The sequence below is a fragment of the Labeo rohita genome, chromosome 23 (genome assembly GCF_022985175.1).
Source record: "Labeo rohita strain BAU-BD-2019 chromosome 23, IGBB_LRoh.1.0, whole genome shotgun sequence".
Lineage (NCBI taxonomy): Eukaryota > Metazoa > Chordata > Actinopteri > Cypriniformes > Cyprinidae > Labeo > Labeo rohita.
The window spans coordinates 19,144,280-19,165,872 of record NC_066891.1 but is presented as its reverse complement, the minus strand read 5'-3'; the positions used below and the strand labels follow the sequence as shown (position 1 = coordinate 19,165,872).

Genomic DNA, 21,593 nt, shown 5'->3' with positions numbered 1-21,593 from the left:
GGGTAAAAAAAAAAAGATACAATGAAGTCCATTTGGGATCGTTTGAAGCCGCATTTGAACTGCATTTTGGATATTCAAAATCAGGGCACCATATCAGTCCATCATATGGAGAAAAATGCTGAAATGTTTTCCTCAAAAAACAATTTCTTTACGAATGAAGAAAGAAAGACATGAACATCTTGGATGACAAGGGGGTGAGTACATTATGTGAATCTTTGTTTTAGAAGTGGACTTCTCCTTTAAGGGTACTGCTCCAGCGACAAGCTGTTGTCCCCCAAAAGATACAATTTTAAACCTCTATTTTTGTGTGCACTGACCATAGTATAGACATTTTTGGGTGAACCATCCTTTTAAATTAGATTCTGAATCACAAACATTCAATATAATTTCTGTAGATTTTTGGACACCACTGTATCTGGACATAATGTTTTTTAAACACAAATTTATATTTCACAAGACTTTTTTTTTAAATAAAAAGTGTATATCCATAAAGTTTTGTTACAGCAGCTTCTCATGTACAGATTTATCAGTCTGGTTCTACTCTTCTGCCATACTTCCTCTATTGTAAATATCATACTCTTTGAAGCGAATATAGTCTTTGAGACTGGCAGGCAGTGGCAGGAAACTGATAAAAACTGGAGCCCTCAGACGCAAGCGACCCAAACAGTCACGAATCTTCAGTCTACAGAGATGCTTCAAGCTTCGAGTGTTTTCTGATGACAACAAAGAACAACATAAATACACTCTGGAATGTGCTACGTTTCAATCTAAGTATCTAATCACTTACGACAAGTGTAACACAGCACATTTAAGAACTACACATCAGAGATGTGACAGGAGACTCACCTTGTATTTTACATATTTCCGGCCACTGTTTTTGCTCAACCAGAACACTCTTCAGTTTGGAGCAGAGAGTCACATGATCAACATAATCCAACATGATTCTCACTACTTGGCCTGAAATGTGCTTGAGCCAGTACACTGTGATCACCTCACAGAACTGCAAAAAATTAGTTTAGACTTACAGTCGATATCTTTATAAAACAGTTCACCCTCAAATTGTTCCTAGCAGAAGAACTGTAATTAAGGCAAGTACAACATTAAGGTGGAACAACATTAAGGTCATACCACTGAAAAAATGAGCAGTAATTGGTCTTACCACCACATCTTTGATGACAGCAGCGGTCCAGCCCTCATAATCGACAGGCACATGTGAGGCCTGTCCATACGGACAGTCAAAGCACCGCTGCACATCATAGCCGTTATTGAGCAGCATACGCAGCATCACCTCATCTTTAAGTGCGTACTGGAGGGCAGAAGGGAAGTGGGTGGTGTTGACACGGGAGTAGTAGTTTACATTGGCACCGTAGCGGAGCAGAGTGTTGATTAGCTCGTAGTTGCCCAGTCGCATGGCCACCTGCAGGCAGTTGACAGGATCTTGATTGGCCATGGCCCCGGCCTCTAGAAGAACCCTTGCTGACTGGACGTCGTTATTCGATACAGTGAAGAACAGCGCTGACCTGCGTTCGTCATCGTAGTTCCTTCGCACTCTAGGGTGTAGCATGAAGTTTGGGTCAAACCCGGAGCTCAGGAGCAGATCCAGACACTGAGTGTGACCGCCTGCAGCAGCCGAGTGTAACGGGCTCATCCCGCTCTCTTTGATCACCTCTTTCTTAGTCACAGGGATCAGCTGCTCCAGCGCTCTATGAAAGACATAAACAGAAATTTCATTAGGGTAAACACTACATTCATTAACCCATCAGCAGTGTGGTACTCACAGTAGATGTCCGCGGTAGGCTGCACGGTGGATGGGGAGATGGCCGGTGTGGGTGGGCACGTTGGGATCGGCTCCATACTCCAGCAGCAGTGAAATTATATCGGGGTTTCCAGAAGCCGCAGCGTCAAATAAAACTGAAGCTGAACCAAGAGCATGAGGCTTGGACCACACACTGGCCCCTGAACATGAACAGGTCATGAAATATTATTAAACGTGATTAAACAGGTTGATATGACAGATAGATAGATTTTTCTTCAAGAACAATTTAAAATCACCTTTCTGAAGCAGAATCTCTACAACATTAAAATGTCCAGCTTGAGCCGCAAGTCCTAAAGGAGTATGTTCACAGACGTCAATGACATTTGGGTCGGCGCCAGATTGTAGGAGTAGGTATACAAAGTCATCCAAGCCAAGCACGGATGCTTCATGCAGAGCGGTTCTTTGAAGACTTCCTTTTTGGTCCACTGTGGCATTGTAGCGTAGCAGCAGCAGAGCCAGGTCATACTGGTTATTCTTTATGGCTGAAAAAAAGTCAATTCATGTATTCAGGCCAATACTATAATAAGACTAAGTTAAAGTTCTACACTATGTTGACTAAAAAATGTAAAACTAAAACACTAAAAATTAAAATCAATTCATTTAAATCAGTCGTTCTCAACTTTTGACAAAGCCCCTTTGAGATGTCAATAGAGACGTGCATATGTGTGGAAAAAACGCACAATGTATCGTTTACACCCTTGAAAAATGTGGTATCGCCCCCTTGGTGGCTGATTTCTTTCAAATTTCTCACAGACCTTTTGGGACATGAGTCAAACAGGCCCACCGAGTTTTGTTCTGATCAACGCAAATCTCCTTATAGACACTTGTGGCACTTTGGACTAAGACCCTGTGTACTGACTTTCATGTCAATAGGACAAATGCTTGCATAGTTATGGACAATTTCTTCATAGCGCCACCAGGTGGCCAAGCTCCACAACTTTTTTCAAGTAACCTCAAATTAGGCTCTTGCATACGCGTCATGAGTTTAGCGAAGATATCTCATTCCGTTTAAAAGTTACAGCCAGTTTTAGTAAAGGCAGCCCTTTCGAACATTTTGACGTCTCTTTGCCACAGAGAGTCGAAAAATTATGCTTTTTTTATAATTATTGATACTCCCTCTCCAGAGAATATTTCTGCACTGGTTTGGTTTCGATCAGGCGAAAAACCTAGGATTAGTTTGCAAAAGTAGGCTTCTCAAAAAATGCAAAATACCCCAAAAATTCGAAATTTTGATCGCTATAGCACCCCCATCAAGCCGACTGGTGAGCCTTGGTAATGTTGTAGAGCAGGGGTGCTCAACCCTGGTCCTGAAGATCGACTTTTCTGCAGAGTTCAGCTCCAACCCTGACCAAACACACCTGAACCAGCTAATTAGGATCTCAAGGAGCACTTGATAATTACAGACAGGCGTGTCTGATTAGGGTTGGAACTAAATTCTGCAGGAAAGTCGATCTCCAGGAACAGGGTTGGCCACCCCTGTTGTAGAGGATGTGAGTACTACCATTCCTCCAACTTTCAAGTCTCTACGACCTACGGTTTGGCCAGTCAGTTTTACATGAAGATTACTGATCTTTGGCCATTCTAACAATTACAATTGGGTTTCAATGCAACTAATTTAAATATAAATTAACATTTGAAGTCATCTTGAGGCCCCCATGGAAGTTAACTGAGGCCTCCGACTAGGCCTCTGCCGCCTGGTTGAGAACTACTGCTTTAAATCCTACAAGTGAATTTATGCCTCACAATATTATGCTATAGTTTGCAGTAAACTACAAATGTATTTTGAGAATTGCTAAAGATTTCATTTAACAGTGATATTAAACTTTAACTTTCTTGTCTTGGCTGCTAAACCTACTTAACTTAAATACATCAGTCTGACGTGCTATACGTCATTTATCAGTACAACATGAATTAAAACAACAATGCACTTTAAATCTTTGTCCAAAAAAAAATAAGAGTCTTGCAGTTCTAATCTTAAATGAGGAATGTGCCCTTAGTAAGCAATCTGTATGCTAAAAATAGCACTGCGTTCCACACCTGCAACCAATGCAGAATCATCATCCTCATTTTTGCAGTCAGGGTCACAACCGTTCTGCAGCAGGAATGTGGCGTTCTCTCGGAGACCATGAACAACAGCGAGAAACAGCGGAGTCTCCCCTCTCAGAGTACGGCATTTTCCCGACCCCTGAGGAGATGCTGAATGAGGAATTCTCATTAAAGAATGATTTAACATGTTTTGAGGGGTTTAGCGAGGTAGCAGCCTAACTATTATGGAAGCTCATTTCTGCTACGTTTTTCTCCCTCATAATTGTGAGATTATATGTCATAGTTCAGACTTTTTTACACAACTTAGAGTTAATATATCGCAAATTTGACTTTCCCCCTCAAAATTACGAATTATAGGCCAAACCTCATATTCTGAGTTTACATTGATCATAAGAGTATTTTAAGTACATTAGTCGGCCATAATGTAAACAACTGAACCTAACCAAACGCGCATATTTGCTGATTATTGCTGCTGAAAATGGTCAATTATTTTCATGTTTTGGGCTGTACTAATCGGTCGGACTAGAAAAAAACATTTGGAGACTATAGACTGCCAAAAGTTATTACAAATCAAGGAAAAGAGTGCAAAAAACTGTCTGAGGAACAAAAGGCCTTTGTGGTTGGCCAAACCGAAGCAGGATTCCCAGGGCAGCAATCTTGACAACATTCGTGCTTGTTCTTATTTCCAGTCAGGTAGGTGAAATATAGGCTGTCTTAATTAAAACTGCTCATACGTATCTTTTCCACCTATTAACTTTAGTTTGTCAAAATATTGCACCCTTTTCTGCTTACAAAGTCCTTCTCTATTCGATTTAGCAGCTTCCACACATTTTTCCTGTGGTTTAGACAGCATACTTTAGCAGAACAATGTATTCAGTAGTACATTAACCATGCAATCCATGCTGTTGTTTACATCTGAGTATCTCCAATATGGTCGTGCATCCAGGTAACTGACCAATCTGTGACGTAAGTGCAAACCCTCTAATACCAAACTCTCCCTTTTTCCCCACTGTTGTGAATTATAAATTCAACATCTTGCCCCGTGGCGGAAAATAAGCTTCCAAAACTGTTTTTATCTCATGGACCTGCATATGTGATCTCCAGAATGCTCTTCTTGTGTTGTACCGCTGCCTCATGCAAAGGGATCCAGCCCCTGCTGTCTGCATTAGACAGAGCCTCCTTACGCTGCACCAGGACCTTCAGGGCATCCTCATTACCTGACATCACACATGTAGCAGGCATCATGAAGACTCCAGAACGTCTACAGCACTTATTGAAAATGCTGATGAACATTTTTGGAGGATTTAGCGCTTACCAGCTTGTATAGCAGTGAAAATTTCCTCATGGTCGATGCAGTCTAATGGATCACTGCTGAGGGACATCAAAACAAAATGTTAGATCATAAGACGCATGCTATTAGTGCATTAAAAATGTTGATTTAGCTGTACCTGGTAGCTGAATCAGCATGTTTACCATACTCCAGTAGACTCTGTTCAATCATGTACTGAGTGGCCTCATCTTCTTCATCATCCCAGTCATCCTCCGCAGCATCATACACTTCCTCCATCTTTCACTAATAAACTCTAATTTGGCAATCAGAACCACAAGATGTACCACCATATGGCATTTTCTGTCTATACAATGTTGAAAAGTGACTTTAGTTTTCAGTGTCTTTATATCCTTAAGGTTTTTAGGAATTGCCAGCTTAGCATAGGATCACAATAAACGGACTAACTTAATGTAGGAAAACATACAGTCATGCTAGTTCGACTCATGAAGTCAGTGCTATAAGGTTTTTCTATTGTATACGCATACAAGCTTTGGTGTACAATTAGCCAAAGCAGAAAATATCTGCTCTAGTTTTTACTAAGCTGGCTTGAATTATAAAAGGATGTAACGGACACTCAAAACTCTGTGGTTGTTTCCTTAAAATGTCAAGTTCATATTTAGAATGAATGTAAAAAGAGCCTAACGTCTTTGGTAACTTCATCCTTTAAACGACTGTCTAATTACTTTAAGAAAGTTTTGTAAACATGCAACACATCCCATGCAATCTATTTCTGCAGAGATTTTTTCAGGAGGAATAATCTGTTTACATAAAGGCAAATGTTTCTTCTACCTGAGGCAACGGGAAATGTTGAAAACAGTCGTGGAAGTTGTATCTGTGCCGTGTTTTTGGTCGCTTTACACTCTTGAAACTATTTATATCTGTGCATGGTTAAAAATACATGCTCATGGGGCCTGGGCCAGCCAACCAACACCTGGCTTTGACCCACTGCGTGACAGTCAGTCTTGCAATTCTACCCCACCAGACAGCTGACCTGAGAGTTAATGTTCTTAGCATTTGCGCTCTTAGGAACACTTGCAGTGAGCCACGCTTTCTCTTGTATTCAGATGTCTGTTTGAATTTAACCGTGACAGTACAAAACATACTCTCAGAGAAACAGGAAGCTGTGTATTGATTAAATAAAGCAATCACAGCAGACACACAGTAACACTCTGATGTATGAATTATTAAATCACAATGGAAGAAAACAGAATAATATTCCTTTGTTCATTAAAGCAAGAATACAATCCCAATATTTTTTCAGGAGCGTTATTACAACCTAATGATGTGATGTACAGTAATGAAGGTAAGCAAAATTTGTAGATAAGAAAAAAATGCCCTTTTAAGCAACAAAAATGGCTAAGAAAATCTAAAATATTGCATTAAAATATATAACAATCCCTCCCAGAGAAATGAAGATTTTTTTTTATGTATATGCATTATGTATTACAGTTGAAGTCAAAAGTTTACATACACCAAAATAAGAGGGATCATACAAAATGCATGTTATTTTTTATTTAGTACTGACCTGAATAAGATATTTCACTTAAAAGACATTTACATATAGTCCACAAGAGAAAAAAATAGTTGATAGTTGTTCAGTGATAGTTGTTAATGAGTCCCCTGTTTGTCCTAAACAGTTAAACTGCCCGCTGTTCTTTAGAAAAATCGTTCAGGTCCCACAAATTCTTAGCTTTTTTAGCATATTGGTGTATTTGAACCCTTTCCAACAATGACTATGATTTTGAGATTCATCTTTCACACCGAGAACAACTGAGGGCAGTGTTGCCAGGTCCAAATTTGGCTACTTAAACACTGCTGCCACGGGTTGTTTTTTATGTTCGCAGGTTTAAGCGACCTCCTATAATGTGATATTTATCCCCTCAAATTCAAATTTTACCAGGGGAATCCCGCCAAAAACGTGTATTTTACCTCTTAGAATGCGATTGTTACCGGGGGGAACCCCACCAAAACACATTTGGGCTAGTTTTGAGTAGCAATTCTAAGGGTTTTGTTGTGAAAACCTGGCAGCCCCAACCAAGGGACTCATATGCAAATATTACAGAAGGTTCAAACTCTCACTGATGCTCCAGAAGGAAACACAATGCATTAAGAGCCAGGGGGTGTAAACTTTTGAACAGAATGAAGATGTGTACATTTTTCTTATTTTGCTTAAATATCAAGTTTTTTTTTCATTTAGTACTACCCTTCAGAAGCTACAGAAGATACTTAAAAGTTTTCCAGAAGACAAAATATGTTAAATTAACCCTGATCTTCAAATTCAAAAAGCATCAGTGAGCGTTTGAACCTTCTGTAATAGTTGCAAATGAGTCTCTCAGTTGTCTTCAGTGTGAAAAGCTGGATCTCAGAATTATACAGTCATTGTGGAAAGGGTTCAAATGCACAAAAATGCTGAAAAAACAAAAAAATTGTGGGACCTAAAGGATTTTTCTGAAGAACAGCAAGCAGTTTAACTGTTCATGACAAACAAGGGACTCACGAACAACTATCACTACATATTTATAAATTCAACTATAATTTTCTCTTATGGACTATATGTCAATGTCTTTTATGTGAAATATCTAATTCAGGTCAGTACTAAATAAAAAAATAACATGCATTTAGAATGATCCCTCTTATTTTGGTAAAATAATTAACATTTCGCAGATTCTGCAAGGTTTATGTAAACTTTTGACTTCAACTGTATATTAATATACTTGACTGAAAGTGTTCTGTAGATCTGTAGATCAAATTCTATACTGATAGCTGTTCTATAAAATAGCTATTACCTGTTTGAATCTCCTGTATTCTAGAGGCACTTCACTATCATCACACATGTTGAATTGATCATCAGTTGTCATCAGTTAAGGAAAACAATCATATAGAATTATGATAGGGTTTGTCAAAAGATATTAAAAATCAATTGCAGAGATCTTATTTTTAATGGAAACAGTGAAAAAACAAACAGTAAATAAAGTGCTGGTGAAGTCGAAGAGGTTTGGTGTCAGTCATCTAGCTGACAGAGCAAAGCCACGCCTCTCTTGATCCAGTGTTGAGGACGCTTGCTGGTAGGGAGCATCATGCTGATGACAAAGTTGGTTGAGTGTCCAGTGGTGGACAGTGTTCCTTTACGCTCACTGGTCTTGTAGAGGGGACACACATAGATGCTGTGGGGCTGTTCCATGCTCCTCTTGTCCGCTAAAGACAGGTTTGGAGAGGTTGCTGAGTAAAGTAACTACAAATGCATGATATGATAAATATGGACATAATGAATAATCATGACATAACATTTATAATCTTACTCGGTTTGATCCAGATGATAGGCACTGCATCAAATAAAACTTTTGGATACTGTTCAGCCAACACTCCACTGCAAAAAAAAAATGTATTTAAAGAAGTTCACTTCCAGAACAAAAATGTACAGATAATGTACAATAACAGGACTTTCTTCAGTCATAAAGAAATTATGTTTTTTGAGGAAAACATTTCAGCATTTTTCTCCATATACTGGACTTCAATAGTGCCCCCATTATGCAGTTTCAGTGCAGCTTCAATCGGCTCTAAACAATCCCAGCCAAGGAAGAAGGGTCTTATCTAGCAAAACAATCGGTTATTTTCTAACAAAAAATTTCAATGTATATACTTTTTAATCTTAAACCCTCGTCTTGTCTCGTCTACCTGAACTCTGTTTTTTCCAGTTCATGACAGTTAGGGCATATCAAAAAAGTCCCACCTTATTCTTCTTTGCATGTTCACTTTGTAAACACTGGGTCGGTACTTCTGCAGTGATGTAGTACAATTTTAAAGTTGGAGAAGAAAATGAGACGGGAGTTTTTCGACATAAAGTAACTGTCATGAACCGAAAAAAAACTGAGTTCCGGCAGACAAGACAGGACAGACATTTAAGGTTAAAAAATATGTAAATTGTAATTAAAAAAAAAAAAGATTGTTTCACTAGATAAGACTCTTCTTCCTTGGCTGGGATCATTGAGAGTCCTTTGAAGCTGCATTTAAATTGCATTTTGGACGTTCAAATTCGGGGGGCACCATTGAAGCCCAGTATATGGAGAAAAATCCTGAAATGTTTTCCCTTAAAAAACATAATTACAACTGAAGAAAGAAAGACTTGAACATCTTGGATGACAAGGGGTGAGTACATTATTTGTAAATTTTTGTTTGGGAAGTGTACTTCTCCTTTAATGAAAAAAATGTTGGCTCAGAAACGATTATTTTATTTCCAGTGTCTTCCTGCTGTGGAAGGTACTCTTGCCTTTTTCTATCCCACCGAGCTCCATCCAGGAAAAGGCCATGAATGTAGACTCCATCTTCAGGAGACGAGTCGGAGGTGTCAAATGGCAGAACCTAAATTAATAAAGAACATTTTGTAGCTCTCAAATCATCTCTTTTTTATTCAATGAAAGCACTCTCAGACTTAGAAATAGCTGCAGCAGAGGATACCTCATAATTAAAGCCAAGCAGGTCAATGGGGATGGAGTATTTCCTGGCGTAATTCTGTAAGGCACCTGTTATGAAAGCCTGAGTGAAGAAAAATCCAGACAACCAGAATACATGGGGCTTCTGTGTGTCATACCACTCCTGGAAAAGAATATGACACAGACAGACTTTAATTCATTCTTTGATAAATAGAAAGTTAATAAGAACGGCATTTATTTGAAATATTAATATTTCATAAATGTTTTTACTGTCACCTTAGATTAATGCATCCTTGTTAAATAAAAGTATTACATTTTTTCTTACTGACCCAGTATTAAAAAAATAAATTCTGCACTATCAAATGTTAGCAATTTTGTGACACTGATTGTTTCTGTCACCAAATTTAAAATTTCTCTCAAATATTTTATAAAAATGTTAAAAGGATAGTTCACCCAAAAATGAAAATTCTGTCATTACTCACGTTCATGTTATTCCAAATCCGTAAGACCTCTATTCAACTTCAGAACACAAATTAAGATATTTTTGATGAAATCTGAGAGCTTTCTGACCTTGCATAGATAGAAACGCAACTACCAAGTTCAAGGACAGAAAAGTAGTAGGAAAATTGTTCAGTTAGTTCATGTGACATCAGTGGTTCAACCATAATTTTATGAAGCTACGAGAATACTTTTTGTGTGCAAAGGAAACAAATTAAACAACTTTATTTAACAATTTCTTCTCTTCCGTGTCAGTTTTCGACATGTTCAGGAAAGTACCACGACGCATGGTTTCGACGAAGAACCCGGATGTGCTGCGCCTTGTTTACCAGCAAAAGACGACACACGCTGTACATGAAGATTTTAACAGAGAGGATGAGTTGCAATTTTTTGCCCAGCATTACAGAATATACAGACGATGAATTAACAGAGATAGACGTTTTATGTCAGAACGCGGGCTCGTACTCTTGTTAAAGTGCGTTGAACAGTGAATGTCATTATATTTGTTTTCTTTGCACACAAAAAGTATTCTCATAGTTTCATAAAATTAAGGTTGAACAACTGATGTCACATGGACTATTTTACTGATGTCCTCACTACCTTTCTGGTCCTTGAACACGCCAGTACTTTTGCTGTGTCTAAAGGGTCAGAAAGCTCTCAGATTTTATCAGAAATATCCTAATTTGTGTTCTGAGGATAAACGGTCGTAAGGGTTTGGAGCAACATAAGGGTAAGTCATTAATGACAGAATTTTCATTTTTGGATGAACTATCCCTTTAATCATGCGTTAAAATATGTATAACATTTTTTAAAAATGCTAAATAAGTTGTCTGATACTTTTGGACACCATTGTCTGTGCGTGATCACTGACCTGCAGAAATTTGAGTCTGGCTAGGAAGTCATTGACATAGCTGCCCAATGGCTTGAGACTAGGATAGGAGCATTTGGCCCACTTTTCTGGCACTTTCCCCACTAGCAGACTGCCAGCTATAGCCTCGAGCTCTGCATCCATCACCACCAGCCCCTTAATGGCCTTTATCAGGTTCTGCAGACTCACACGTATAGTACTGCTCAAACTAGAAGAGGAAAATACACAGAGATCCTAGAATAAACATCATATACGTAATTGTTTCTGTAGATATTTTGGATCTAAAATGAGGTCTGAGGACTTACTTGTTGTACCGCTGCATCTCCTGCACGAGCACCGTATTCATGCTCTCCTCATAACACACGGGAAACTTGACAAGGGCAGACTCAATGTCAAAGTTAGCTGGAAGCTGCATGGACAAAATTCAGAATGTCAATAAATCACTGGCACGTATGCAAAATACCTTTTTATCCCATTAAAAAATGTATAATTTTACTTTAGACAGAATGTCATTTGCAATGTCCAGTAGAGTGGTATCCCCGCCAGAGCCGCCCCCTCCTTTTGAGCCCCCACCCTGGGTCAGGATGAGGGAATCAAAGAGTAGTTTTGTCTGTTGAAGATCTTTGGAGATGTCCACGTTCTCATGCATGCCAAACACCTCGGGATGCTGGGTAGAAGGTAGGTTCTGCAGAGCATATGCAGTGTATTGTATTGAGTTGTTTCATCAGAGTTTGAATTTAGTTTGTGGTTAGCAGCTACTGTGTCATCGCATAATTTCATACCCTGATAAACTCCACATAGTCTTCATAGATGGACTTTGGAGGTGCGTGATAATTGCCACTAGGGGAGAAGGAGTAGCGTGGGTGGTCGATAATGTCTGTATTGTAGAAGTCAGCCAGGATTGTCATGAGGAGGCGGCGGTCCCAGTCATCTGTTACACGTCCTCCATAGTTACACTCTCCAGTCAGATACGTGATGGCCTCAAAGGGAACCTCCTCGTACTCGTTCACAAAGAGCTGAGGCACAAAAAGGGAAAAAGACAATGAAATAAATCTGGCTGCTTTTCTGATCTTGGCCTAACAGATTTATTTAGTTATATTACAGTCACATTTAATCTGTCTGGGATACTTTTATCATGCCTTCATTTTTTAATTTTGCTATTTTTAAAATTACTTATTATTTATTTATTAATTATTTTATTGTTTAACACTTGTAACGGACCCAAACTTTTTTGATCACTGATGATATAAAGCAGCAAAACCACATGTGACCCTGGAGAAAACTGCCTTTAAAGTTGTCTAAATGAAGTTCTTAGCAATGCATATTACTAACCATAAATTAGGTTTTGATATATTTACGGTAGGAAATTTTAAAATATCTTCATGGAACATGATCTTTACTTACTATCCAATTCATTTTTGGCATAAAAGAAAAATCGACAATTTTGACCCGCACAATGTATTTTTGGCTATTGCTACAAATATACCCGTGCTACTTATGACTGGTTTTGCGGTCCATGGTCACATATTAGGATACTTGAAGGGTCACATCCCAGAGAGATTGATGCTACTTATAAAATTTGTCTTAGATAGATCTGCAATTTTATACAATTTAAAAATGTATTTGTAATTAAACACATCATGTAGTGAAACTAACACTGTGATGAAAATTCTAGCGCTTTACCTGCAGTTGTCTGATACTAATGCGTAGATCTGACTCGTTAAATCCATAAGGAATGTTCCATCCCAGTGGCCCAAACTTTTTTCTCTCCTGGACAAGAGCATGGAAGAAGCAAACCCCGTACAGGAGCTTCTCCCAGACCTATAAAACAGTAGTCAGTAATAAAATACCCTTATATCCGAAACATGAGGAAGAGTCAACATAAGACCGCAGACAGTCACTCTACTCACTAGCTCTTTGTTGGGACAGGCTGCAAAGAACTCAGGGTCAGAGATGGGATCCGACAGATATGACTGCAACAGGTTTAACCTCAAGCCAGTGGGAGGCTCGTTGGTCATCTTCACTCCATTCTGCAAGATGGTCACTGGAAACTGACAGAACAAAAAACACCTCACAAACTGAAAAAGGAAAAAGACAATATGCAGTATAAGTGCCCCATGGGTACCATTGGTGATGGGTAGCTTGTGAGCCAAAGACGAAAGTTTGGATGGCATGTGTCAGGGCTGAGGTCCTCACAGATCTTCTCCAAAGTGGACATCCAGGACACGGCTAGGTGGCAGTTTTGCAAGCACACCCAGGTGCCCTCCTTCATGGCCGAGCGGATCATCTTCACCGCTATGGGACCCTGGCCTTGTCCCAGAGAGATGGATTTAAACTGGGAGCCACCCATGTTCTTGTCATTAGCAAATTTCAGCAGACCTAAAAAGAGGGAAAAATTTTGGACTTAAATGTTTAAGGAAACTGATATTATACACTCCCACCAGAGGTTGCCAAACCTACTTGACATAAGTTGACGTAAGATGTTCACGCATATTCTGGATCCTATCTATGCTATTTTCTAACTGTCTGTTACATATGCCATTACATTTGTGTAACTTCTGCTTTCTATTCCATTAGTATTCCATATTTCGTGAACAATTAAGTGCACTCTAAATAAGAGAAATGTCTTCATATTTAACTTAAGTAATAAAGCACTCACTAGCCATAGGATCTGCTCCAGGAGAGAGTACAAACACCAGCGGAATGGTGCAGTTGGAGTCACCGTAGCTCTTACTGAGGTCAAACGGAGGTGGTTCAACAAATCTCTTTCCTAGTTTGTCAGTCACAAATTTGCTGATTGCTGGCTCAATCTTTGAAGAAAGGATTAAGTGAAATTAAGCAACTAGGAAAAAATGTTCCTGTGACTCATATGCTGCTTTTATTACTTTTTAATGACTATGATAAGAACATGTCAATTTCAAACTCAATGAGAACTCACTTTATCAGGTCGAAGGCATCGGTAAATGATCATCTTTTGAAGTTCATTGAGTTTATCACACCAGGGCTTGGGCAAAGCGGTGTTGTATGGCTCTTTGCTGTCATAAATTGGCAGGAAACTCTCAGGACTCTTAATGAAGCTCTCCCTGCATTTAGTCAAAAGAATGTGTCAGTATCAGCTGCGGAAGTGTTGATATATAACATGCAAATGTAACATTTCAGTCATTTCAAATGGCATAGCAGAGACTTCATACTTGAGGCCCTGAAGGGCAGGAAGATCACTGGCCCGGCAGATCTCATCCCAGCTCTTGTCAGGCAGCCAGTTTGGATCAGGGTTTGCGATGTTGTTCTGCAGACCCACACCTCCAGTGAGCAGGAACATAAATTCAGAGTACTCAATCTCCTTTTTAGCCCTAGAAAGATCAAGTTTATTACACAGAATCAGTCAAGACCATATATATACACAGTACTTGGACATTCATTTCATCATGTTACTATGAAATCTGACAGTAATGTGTTGCTTTATCTACCAATATTCAGGACTGTATTAAAATTGAACTTACAGCAGTAGGTTAGAACAGAGCAGGAACGAGAAGAGGAGTTTGTCCTTCTCAAAGAGCGAACGGCACACGTTGCAGTACAGGTTATAGGTGAAATGATCAATCAGGTATCTGAGTCTCTTCTCTAGATTCTTTGATTTATTGCTGCAGAATACATATGCACAATAAATGCAAATTAAAAAATATAGCTGCAAGCAGTGATTACCGGGGTTCAAGCGCTTTAAGGCATTTAAGAAAATATGGAAAAGGACATTACATATTGTTTAGCAAGCCTGTAACCACCTAAATCAATGATTGAAAAACAGAATTTTTGGCGAATACAGGTAATTTGCCATAGAAATATGATGTTTTTGAACTTTTATGACTGTTACAGCGCCAGATGTGGTCCAATCTCCTTGACACTATGCATGCTTGTTTAGAATCACCTGTCGCATGTGCTCACCAGGTTTCATGAAGTTTTGAGTTTTCCTTTAGGCTTTATAGGATTTTGGGTAAATTTGGGCAGGCCCCTTTTCTAAATGACCCCCGTTATAACTTCCCAAAGGGTACATTTCAACATTTTTTGACAATTATTGACCTAGAGAGTCCAGAGAATTGTACCTAGGACTAGTTTGCATAATTTAACAAACGATTTGATTTACAACAGTGGTTCTACAGGCAAAGTTGTCCGGAATGAGGAGTTCTATCATATGATATGAATATCACATGTATGTGCGAAAAACTGTTTTACACCCTTGAAAAATGCAGATATCAGCCCCCCAGTGGCTGATTTCTTCCAAATTTCTCACAGACCTTTGGGGCCATGAGTCAAACAGGCCCACTGAGTTTCATTCCGATCAGCATCCGTTAACCTTGTCTAATAGGTGTTTTTTTGTATACGCAAATGTCCTTATAGACATTGTGGCACTTTGGACCAAGACCGTGCATGGTGAATTTCATGTTGAGAGGACAAATGGTTGCGTAAGTATAGCCATTTTTATGTCTGGCGTGAGCCAAGGATTCCAACGACATAAGACACTTGAGCCTGCAACTGACGGTTTAGGAGTTATGAGCGATATTGCACTTTTTAAATCGCTGTAGCGCTCCCATCAGGCCGACTGGGGTGAGCCTTGGTGACATTGTAGATGGTGGGAGTACTACCATCCCTCCAAGTTTCAAGTCTCTACGACTTACGGTTTGGTCTGCACGATCAGTTTTACATGGAGATCGCTGATCCTTGGCCATTCAAACAATTACCATAGGGTTTCAGCGCTATACACTTCAACCCCTAATAATTAATGCAGTTATTCCCCACCTGTCATGTATGGAGTTGACGTAGAGGTTGACAAACCAGTTGAGAGAGTATTGATACATAGGGTCGATGTTGGCCAGGTCTGCGATACTAAAGAAGAGGATGGAGGAGTGCTTAGCGATGGCTCTGTAGCCCTCCCTCGACTCAGCTATTTCAATCTCAGTCTTCTCTGCGATCTGAAAGTTCACAGCAAGGCACAAAGGTCAAACCAGAAACTATCATTAATGAAGGGATTTCATCTAAACCACCTTTTTAAAAGCACTACACCTGCTGTTTCTTAGTAATCTCATTAGACATGATCTTGGCAGCGTCCAGGATCTGGATGGCACTCTCGTCTTCCAAGATGTTACCCTCGGAGGACTGCAGAGTTTCCAGGATTTGGTCCTCAATCTCTTTAAGCTGCTTCTTATTGGCTGCAGACTGAAGAATCAGGGCATTTCTCTCCTCTTCCAATTCAGGCCTGAGAGAAAACAGAAGAGAAATATTCCATCATACAGGCAAAGACACAAATTCTGAAAGGATTAAAATCATAATCACCTCTCTTTTGCTACCACAATGCCAAGTAGCTGGTCTTCAAGGCCCTCTGGTGTAATCATGAAGTTAAGCAGACAAACTTTGGTAGCTAGCTCAGGTAAGTAATGAGGGTTCCTCAGCTTTGTAGTGATGTAAAAGCGGAAGTCGCTCGAATATTCAATCACACTCTCACCCAATCTGATACAGTCCACACCCCCTACAAAAAGAAAGCAGGAAATCACTTCAATTTTCAACTCCTCTTTAAGAATCAAAATAATTGTGTTAAAAATAATCTTATTATAGTTGACCCAGAAATGAAAATTCTGTCATTAATCACACACCCTCATGTCTTTGCAAACCCGTAAGACCTTTGTTCATTTTCAGGCCACTTGTGTCACATGGATCTTAATGATGTCTGTATTACCTTTCTTGCGCCTTGATTGTGTCAGTTGTGTTGCTGTCTATGCAGGGTCAGAAAGCTCTTGGATTTCATCAAAAATATCTTAATTTGTGTTTCGAAGATGATTGAAGGTCTTACGGGTTTGGAACGACATGAGGTAAGTTGAAAAGAGTTGTTAAAGCAAAACACCTTGTTTGAAAACTTGTTTGAGCAGAAGAGGCTCTAAGGAGGGGTCGAGCTCCTCTCCTACGTTCTCCAGCAGCAGTGGAGTGCCAAACTGGATGCAGTTCTCAAGTGTTCTCATGTAGTCGGCATCAGTTAGCTTGATCACATTCAGGTTATGCTCCCGTTCTGAGTTTTTCACCCATTTGTTTGCCTGGCCCTGTGGATCTATCATTAATGGCCTTGCAAAGAGAAAAATGGGTTGTAAAACGTAAAATCAAATTTTCTGAAAATATTTGTCATCACTTGTAAGCACAAAATTATGAAAATGTTTGGCTTTGTTGAGTCATACCATCTTCTGGAGTTGCTCACTATAACACCATTATCAATGGAGAAGCTGTCGGTGGGAAGGCCAGCGATATTCCAGGCCCTGATCTTGATTGGATCTCCAAGTGTTTTACTTAGAGAGAAGTCATCAGAGGATGGGATCTTCTTGGACTGAGAATGGAAAATTTGAATAAATTACACAAAATATTAAAGGATTAGTTCACTTCCAGAATAAAAATTTCCTGATAATTTACTCGCCCCATGTCATCCAAAATGTTCATGTCTTTCTTTATTTAGTCGAAAAGAAATAAAGGTTTTTGCGGAAAACATTCCAGGATTTTTCTGAAGGTCCAAATTGCTTCAATGCAGTTTCAAAGGGCTCTACATGATCCCAGCCAAGGAATAAGGGTCTTATCTAGCGAAACGATTGGTCATTTAAAAAAAAAAAAAAAAATGTATACACTTTTTAATCACAAATGCTTATCTTCACTAGCTCGACCTCATTACGCATTACGCAGTCACATTGGAAAAGCCACGTGTGACTTAGGTGGAAGTACCAACCGTGTTTACAAAAAAAAACGTCCAAAGAAAGTTAAACACACTTTATAAAAAAAAGGTAAAACAACAATGTCAGACCATTTTGAAGTTGAAGGAGAAAATGACAAGGAGTTTTTCGCCCTGCCCTATTGTTTTGAACCGGAGTACACAGATGAAGAACTAAATGTGCATGACCTTTCCAATGAGATTACATAATGCGTGAAGATACAGAGAGCTAGTGCAAGACAAGCATTTGTGGTTAAAAAGTATATAGTTGTAATTTTTTTTAGAAAATGTCCGATCGTTTCACTAGGTAAGACCCTTATTCCTCGGCTGGGATCATGTAGATCCCTTTGAAGCTGCATTGAAACTGCAATTTGGACCTTCAACCTGTTGGCCACCACTGAAGTCTACTATATGGAGAAAAATCCTGGAATGTTTTCCTCAAAAACATTCATTTCTTTTCGACTGAAGAAAAAAAGACACAGAAAATAAGAAAAAGCAAATTATCAGAAAAATTTTATTCTGGAATGAAACTGATCCTTTCATTTACAAACAAGAACAGTCTTTACTGAGAGGAGCACTACAGTACCTTGCAGAGCTTGGCCCACATTTTAGTACAGTCATGGCGGAAGCTGGCAGTGAAAGCTCCCAGGTAAGCAATAACACCAGCAGATATTAGCACATCACCTGTCAAGTTATCATATGTGCACTGAAGATCACTGGCTGCTTTCGACCACCTGCGAAGAAAAACAGGAATGTTGGCTCCAATATAGGAACTAAATGACGGCGTAGATTTCTAAGATTTGGTTGGAGTTGATTAAAACCTGGATTTTTCTCCTCCTAAACCTCCAATTAGCTTCTCGGCTCTCTCCAGCTTGCGAGCACAGAGGTCCACCTGGAACTCCAGCTGAGCTTTCTCTTCAGTCTTTTCCTCCAAAGTCTTCTGCAGTGAGGCCAGACGATCCTCCACCTCCTTTAGCTCCGCCCTCTTCTGGTTCAGCAGGGCCATGGTGGTGGCCAGGGATTCCTGGGCTACAATAAGGTTGGCTTTCTTAGGTGCCACCACCTGAAAGAGAAAATAATTTGAATCTCATCAAGTGGTATGAAACAATAAAAAGTGTACATATATTTCCAAAAATTGTCCAAAAAACATTTTATAATATATAATAATATGTGATGTATAGTTTGTTAGGATAAGACAATATTTGGTTGAGATACAACTATTTGAAAACCTGGAACCTGAGGGTGCAAAAAAATCAAAATATTGAGAAAATAGCCTTTAAAGTTGTCCTAATAAAGTTCTTAACAATGTATATTACTAGACAGAAATTATGTTTTCATATATTTACAGTACAGAATTTTACAAAATATCTTCATCTGATCTTTACTTAATATCCTAATGATTTTTGGCATAAAAGAAAAATCAATAATTTTGACCCATACAATGTATTTTTGGATATTGCTACAAATATACCCCAGTGACTTAAGACTGGTTTTGTGGTCCAGGGTCACATATATACATATATATATATATATTATAATACTTTGTGTGAGATACAGATGAGGGTCTGCCTACCTTTGCCACTCTGTCATAAACCTCCATCGCAGTGATCCATCTGCAAAGCCCCTCAGCTGCAGATGAGGCCTTGGCCACTTTGGTGGGGTCAAAGTCAGGGTTGGTCATGTACTCACTACGGATTTTATGCATCACTTGAGGCTGTCACAAAAAACACCAATTAAATACATCAACCACAGTCTTATGAAACAGCCTACTGCACACCCTACATTACAAAAAAGACTTACCGGGATGTTGTCTTTGTCATACTCCTTCAGGTCTCTGAGGAAATTCAAGTCCCCTAGCAGCTTCTTGCTTGGACCCCAGTAGTCAAGAATCTATTGGAATATATATCATGCTGTCATAAAAAAATAAAAACAAAGAAAGCTCTTGTCATGTGACCTGTCTAGACTCGCTTTTGACCTTCTGTACGCTTCCAGCAGGATCATTGATCTTCTCTGGTTTGATGTCCTTCATTACACACACCGCTGCCATCACCAGCTTCACTCCTGATGGAGGGTTCTTCATAGTTTTTACAATGGACACATCAGCTGGCTGAAATCACAAATCAACCAACACATTTATAATAATCTACCATTTTCTAAATTTTGAATATTTTGTTTTTATACATGATTTATTTTCTTACGATATAGTGTGTAAAAAGCAGTATGTAAAATACGTAGTTGACCTTAAGTGTGTCCAGGGCAGACAGCGCAGCCTCCAGTGCAGGAATGGCCTCGGCCAAGTCACTCTCACACTCATTCTTCAAAGCCTGGGCTTCATTTGCTTTCAGAGTAGCAGTTTCTTCATCCACACGGACAAGTTTGCTTTTGGCCTCCACCTCCACTGATTCAACCTCTATCACCTGAGATGAGAAACAAGTAGCTAAAATATGCAGCCAAATTTTATGTATTTATACATTTTATACACTTTATTTAAATATACATAATAATTACACACTGTACACAAATATGTAGCATCAAAAATAAGATAATAAATACTGTGAATCTATTCACTGGTAATACAAAAACATTTGCTTTCAACACAGGTACTGTAAGATAGAATGCTAATGTTTCTTACTTTCATTATTTTGTTGTTGTCAATCTTGGCCTGTTCTAGTTTAGGCTGCAGGTCCACCAGCTCCTTCTTCATTTCACTCACCTAAACCAGCATTAATGCATTAAATATATTTCTACCATGATTAAAAAGGCTATGAGGTTATAAAAAAAGATCCATTTTAGTATTATATGCACTATAACAGTGCCCTCCACTAATATTGGCTGAAAATAAATCTGCATTGTTTATCTTTTTTATCTTTCATTCAAAATTTTCACAAATTCTGACCTTTCATTGAAGTAAAACATTTGAAAGTGGGGGGAAACTCACATTATGAAATGTTTTTCTCCAATCCATGTTGGCCACAATTATTGACACCCCTAGAAATTCTTATGAGTAAAATTTCTCTGAAATATATTCCCATTTATATTACACACTGGTGACTAGGAGCATGAAATTGTCCAGCCATGACTTCCTGACTAAACGTGACTGCCTCTGTTAGAAATCTTATAATGGGCTGTGGTTGGATCTTCCATCAGGACAATTATCCAAAACAAACCTCAAAATCAACACGAAAATGTGTATCTGAGCACAAAATGAAGCTTCTGCCATGGCCGTCTCAGTTCCCTGACCTGCATCCTATAGAAAATGAGTGGGCTCAGCTGAAGAGAAGATGCATCAACATGGAGCTAGGAATTTGATGGATCTGAAGAGATTCTGGATGAAGGAATGGTTTCTGATCCCTTTTCAGGTGTTTTCCAAACTCATCAGGCATTATAGAAGAAATCTCAGAGCTCATATCTTGGGAAAAGGACGTTGCATTAATAGGGTGCCAATCATTTTGGCCAATGTGAACTTGAGAAAAATGTTTTCCCCTACTTTCAATTGTTTTATTTCAATGAAACATTGAATTTTGTGAATTTTTTTAATGAAAGATCAAAACGACAAACAATGCAGATTTATTTACTTTGCTCAATGGTGCCAATATTAGTGGAGGGCATTGTATATGGATTTAAAAGCTATGTTTATCTGCTACTTTACCTGAGACTCTGCAAAAGCCAGTTTGTCCAGTCCATTCGTATATCTGTTTTTAGCACTCATAACAGTGTCTCGTTTTTGAGTGAGAAGAAGTCTGAAGGCAGCTATGAGCTCCAAGTAGGAAGTAGGAGTCACATAGTTATGGCGACCCAGCTCTGACAAAAACCTGCAAAGATTACATAATTTTTTATAATTGTGATAACGTTACTGTTTGACATTGCAAAGT

At 39.0% G+C, this 21,593-nt stretch overlaps 2 protein-coding genes across 3 annotated transcripts in view; both read right to left on the bottom strand.

The window, feature by feature from the left end:
• asb14b (ankyrin repeat and SOCS box containing 14b) lies at nt 1-6,085 on the bottom strand. Of its 2 annotated transcripts, none has more exons than XM_051095839.1 (10): nt 5,982-6,085; nt 5,311-5,445; nt 5,178-5,230; nt 4,948-5,079; nt 3,854-4,012; nt 2,053-2,298; nt 1,779-1,956; nt 1,160-1,703; nt 847-1,000; nt 1-713 (listed from the first exon to the last, which is right to left on the bottom strand). In XM_051095839.1, exons 2-10 carry the CDS (start codon nt 5,427-5,429, stop codon nt 538-540), a joined length of 1,761 nt encoding a protein of 586 aa, XP_050951796.1. In that variant the 5' UTR covers nt 5,430-5,445; nt 5,982-6,085; the 3' UTR covers nt 1-537. The 2 variants fall into 2 exon arrangements, with proteins under 2 accessions (XP_050951796.1, XP_050951795.1); XM_051095838.1 differs by having other exon boundaries at nt 3-713; nt 5,178-5,233.
• Nucleotides 6,086-7,780: 1,695 nt separating this feature from the next.
• Nucleotides 7,781-21,593, bottom strand: part of dnah12 (dynein, axonemal, heavy chain 12) — a 37,082-nt gene continuing 23,269 nt past the window's right edge. The window contains 28 exon segments of the mRNA XM_051096933.1: nt 7,781-8,387; nt 8,492-8,559; nt 9,460-9,551; nt 9,648-9,785; nt 10,992-11,196; nt 11,294-11,397; nt 11,485-11,673; nt 11,771-12,004; nt 12,672-12,809; nt 12,899-13,039; nt 13,114-13,367; nt 13,648-13,798; nt 13,927-14,071; nt 14,180-14,338; nt 14,489-14,629; nt 15,780-15,952; nt 16,044-16,236; nt 16,314-16,506; nt 16,879-17,093; nt 17,204-17,349; nt 18,308-18,455; nt 18,543-18,784; nt 19,295-19,435; nt 19,522-19,611; nt 19,697-19,828; nt 19,962-20,138; nt 20,354-20,434; nt 21,371-21,533. Of these exon segments, the coding sequence (XP_050952890.1) occupies nt 8,194-8,387; nt 8,492-8,559; nt 9,460-9,551; nt 9,648-9,785; nt 10,992-11,196; nt 11,294-11,397; nt 11,485-11,673; nt 11,771-12,004; nt 12,672-12,809; nt 12,899-13,039; nt 13,114-13,367; nt 13,648-13,798; nt 13,927-14,071; nt 14,180-14,338; nt 14,489-14,629; nt 15,780-15,952; nt 16,044-16,236; nt 16,314-16,506; nt 16,879-17,093; nt 17,204-17,349; nt 18,308-18,455; nt 18,543-18,784; nt 19,295-19,435; nt 19,522-19,611; nt 19,697-19,828; nt 19,962-20,138; nt 20,354-20,434; nt 21,371-21,533 (4,447 nt within the window). The 3' untranslated portion in view covers nt 7,781-8,193.